Raw genomic sequence first — 3,157 nt, forward strand, 5'->3', positions numbered from 1 at the left:
TTACCAACAAAAAACTCATTCAATCTTCAGTCTTATATATTTTCCATGTTTTATCAAAACCACACGAAATAAATCCTTCATCATCCTCTAACCAATCTACATCTACAACTGGCTTTGAATGTTCTTCATATTTACATACCAATTTCCAATTCCAATTTTTTAATGACCAAAGTTTAATGGAATGGTCAAAACTACTTGTTAGTAATAAATCTCCTTGATGACTTAATTTTACTGCTGTGACAATAGTACTGTGTGCTGGAATAGTATATCCACATCTTTCCATTCGAATATCCCATAATTTTACTGTATTATCATCAGACGCTGTGACTAATACTCCTCCATTACAATGCCAGTCTAAACTAGTTATTGTAGACGCATGTCCTTCATACTTTCCTATTTGTTTCCCATTTCGAACATCAAATAAATGAACAATACGATCGTTTCCTCCTGATGCAAATATCCCACCATCTCGTTGCCATCCAATACATCTTACAGAACCACTATGTCCAGTTTGTTTTAATACACATCCTCCATTCTCTAAATCCCATAATTTTATCATTGAGTCATGAGACCCTGTTAGTAAAAATCTTCCTGATTGATGAAATTCTACTGCATTCACTCTATCAGTATGACTTTGAATACCAAGTGGTTGTTCTTCATTTTTTGCAAATAATTTGACATATCCTTGTGATGTTCCTACAACAAAATCAATTGGTGCTTCTTCAATAGGTGAAAAATTTAATGAATAAATTTGTCCTTCAACACTTGTTTCTCTTATTTTTGAACAATCACTTAAATCCCATACTCTGACTTTCCCATCTGCACCCCCTGTGATAACACTTTTTCTTCCTACTTTACATCGTAAAACTCTATATTCATCTCCAATCATTGAACCAACATTATGTATTGACTCATATTTGTGTTGAACATAATGAACTTCTTCTTTTGTTCTTGACTTAGCTCTAAGTAAACTATCAACTAACAACCATCTTCTTATTCCAATTAATTCTTCTCCACCATCAGTGTAATGTAATTTAGTTATTAGTTGGTCGGTTTTTTCTTCTGTAAGTGCACATTGTGGAAATCCTTGGTCAGAACCAACTTTAGCTAATGCATCTCTCAGTCTCTCTCTTCTACTCTCAAATTCTTCTCCAAATAACATAATTGGTTCTCCCAATTCTCTCAATCTTAACATAACCATTTTATCTTCTGTAGGAAGTGGGATTTTTCTATATTTCCATTTTTCTTCCAATTTCCTAATATTTTCTGCATGTTGTTGAGTAGTAGGAATGTTTTTCATATATTATACTTTTTTAGTCTTTTTTGATAAGACACAAAATGTTAATATAATAATATATAACTTATTTATTATTAAAATATTATTTTTAAATTCTTCAATTAAAACATAACAGCTCGAACATCTTCATCTAATTCACCCCATAATGTAGAATTATTCCATGACTGAACTTGTTTAATTTCTTTATTCCATTGATATTCCTTCTTTAAGAAAGAATACATTTGAATAGCATCTAGTCTATTATCACCTTCATAACAAGTACAATGAACAATCTTACATTTAAGATTACTTTTTGATAGAGTTGAATATAATTCTTTCGTTATTGGTGATTTTTCAATAACTTTATCATTACTAAACAAAATATCCCCTAACTCTCCTTTTGAAGAAGAATATAAAAATATAACTTCAGATGGTTGTAATGATTTAATACATTCAGCAAAGTCTCTACAAAATTCAAGGTATCTAGATGCAATAAACGTTGATCGTAATTGAATAACATTCATTTCTTCATTCCCATAAATTGTAGCAGCAAATGTTGGTGATTTAATGTGGTCATAAATGGGTGGTGCAACATATGGAATGAGAAATTCATTTTGAAGAATTACTTGTTGTTTAAGTTCTAATGAATTAATAATCAAGTCAGCACATAACTGTCCTACATTTCCTACTGACCAACAAGGCTATTAAATTAATTCAATAAAGTTTTTAATTCATATAATACCACAAACAAACAATAAAGAGTATTTTATTGAAGTTATTGAATGGTGAATTAGTTTTCATTATCTGACATTTTTAAGTTCAAAAACTTCAAACAAAAAAGAAAGAATTAAGATAATATTGCTCAATTTAATTCTTTAATAGTAGTATTTTTTCCTCTATGAGAAAAGAAATGGAAGTCAATGGCTGTTGGTATGTTTAATGTTGTTCTCATAAATGATATAACTTTTCTTAAATCATCTTCTTTATCTGTCTTCAACCAAACAGTTAATTTGGCAAAACTTCTTAATGAAAATGAAACACCATTTACTTTATCTCTTAGTGGAATTGTTTCTCCAATACAAGACAACATCTATCATTTAATTTTTCTTGCTCTATGTTTGCTATCTTTTGAGTAAATAATTAAACTGAGAAAACAAACAAGTTTTAACCATACATCTTCAGCAAATGCTGCTTTACTTGGAGTATTAATTTGTAAATTAAATTGTAATTTTCCACCATTTTCTGTTGTTTTTGGTTCAATACCACTTCTAAAGAAAAATGAATCAATTCCTTTTGGTAACGATGTTTGTTTTTCAATACTATCATATAATCCCCAAAATTCTTCTACTAAATGTATAGTATAAATAGGTGTTGCAGTAACTCCAGAAGTGGAAAAAACTTGGTTTATCCCTAAGTCAAACCAATATGTCCAACCAGTTGTCAAAAAATGAAGTGGAATAATTTCCTTTGTTGTAGCCATGTTAATTTATGAAAATAAAAAATAATTAATTAGTTTAGTTCTTCTTTTTTATACAATTTTTTAGTTTTATTGTTTTTTAATAACAAAAGCTATTCAAATTTTTACTCCATTCAAAATATCCCCATTTTTTTCAATCAACTAACACAAGACTCTTACTATCTGTTAATCCATTTTTAATGAATGTCTTTGTAATTCAAATTATGCTCGGAACATTCTAAGTATAATGTGTTGAATGAAACATACACGTATCGCGTGTAGTCTCTGTCTATTGTCTTGAAAATAAATCTTTATTTTCTCTTAAACGAAGATAGAACTTTTCACCCTTTTTTTCTTCTAGCTTTCTCTTATCTTTTTATGACAAAACAATGTTAAACATTACTTTCAGTAGAATTAAGATAGCT

The 3,157-nt window shown here is 29.0% G+C and overlaps 3 protein-coding genes across 3 annotated transcripts; all 3 read right to left on the reverse strand.

The window, feature by feature from the left end:
* Nucleotides 1-19: 19 nt before the first annotated feature.
* On the reverse strand, nucleotides 20-1,300 carry ENU1_115440 (WD domain, G-beta repeat-containing protein; the record flags this gene model as incomplete). The annotated part of the gene is made up of 1 exon (XM_008859673.1): nucleotides 20-1,300. The coding sequence occupies one exon, from the start codon at nucleotides 1,298-1,300 to the stop codon at nucleotides 20-22; it is 1,281 nt and encodes a 426-aa protein (XP_008857895.1).
* Nucleotides 1,301-1,398: 98 nt separating this feature from the next.
* Nucleotides 1,399-2,077, reverse strand: ENU1_115450 (hypothetical protein; the record flags this gene model as incomplete). Its single annotated transcript, XM_008859674.1, has 2 exons — nucleotides 1,399-1,977; nucleotides 2,030-2,077. The coding sequence occupies 2 exons, from the start codon at nucleotides 2,075-2,077 to the stop codon at nucleotides 1,399-1,401; spliced, it is 627 nt and encodes a 208-aa protein (XP_008857896.1).
* A 61-nt stretch (nucleotides 2,078-2,138) lies between these two features.
* On the reverse strand, nucleotides 2,139-2,756 carry ENU1_115460 (eukaryotic translation initiation factor 4E, putative; the record flags this gene model as incomplete). Its single annotated transcript, XM_008859675.1, has 2 exons — nucleotides 2,139-2,366; nucleotides 2,436-2,756. 2 exons carry the CDS (start codon nucleotides 2,754-2,756, stop codon nucleotides 2,139-2,141), a joined length of 549 nt encoding a protein of 182 aa, XP_008857897.1.
* Between the last annotated feature and the right edge of the window lie 401 nt (nucleotides 2,757-3,157).

This window comes from Entamoeba nuttalli, assembly GCF_000257125.1.
Source record: "Entamoeba nuttalli P19 unplaced genomic scaffold asmbl_4910, whole genome shotgun sequence".
Lineage (NCBI taxonomy): Eukaryota > Evosea > Mastigamoebida > Endamoebidae > Entamoeba > Entamoeba nuttalli.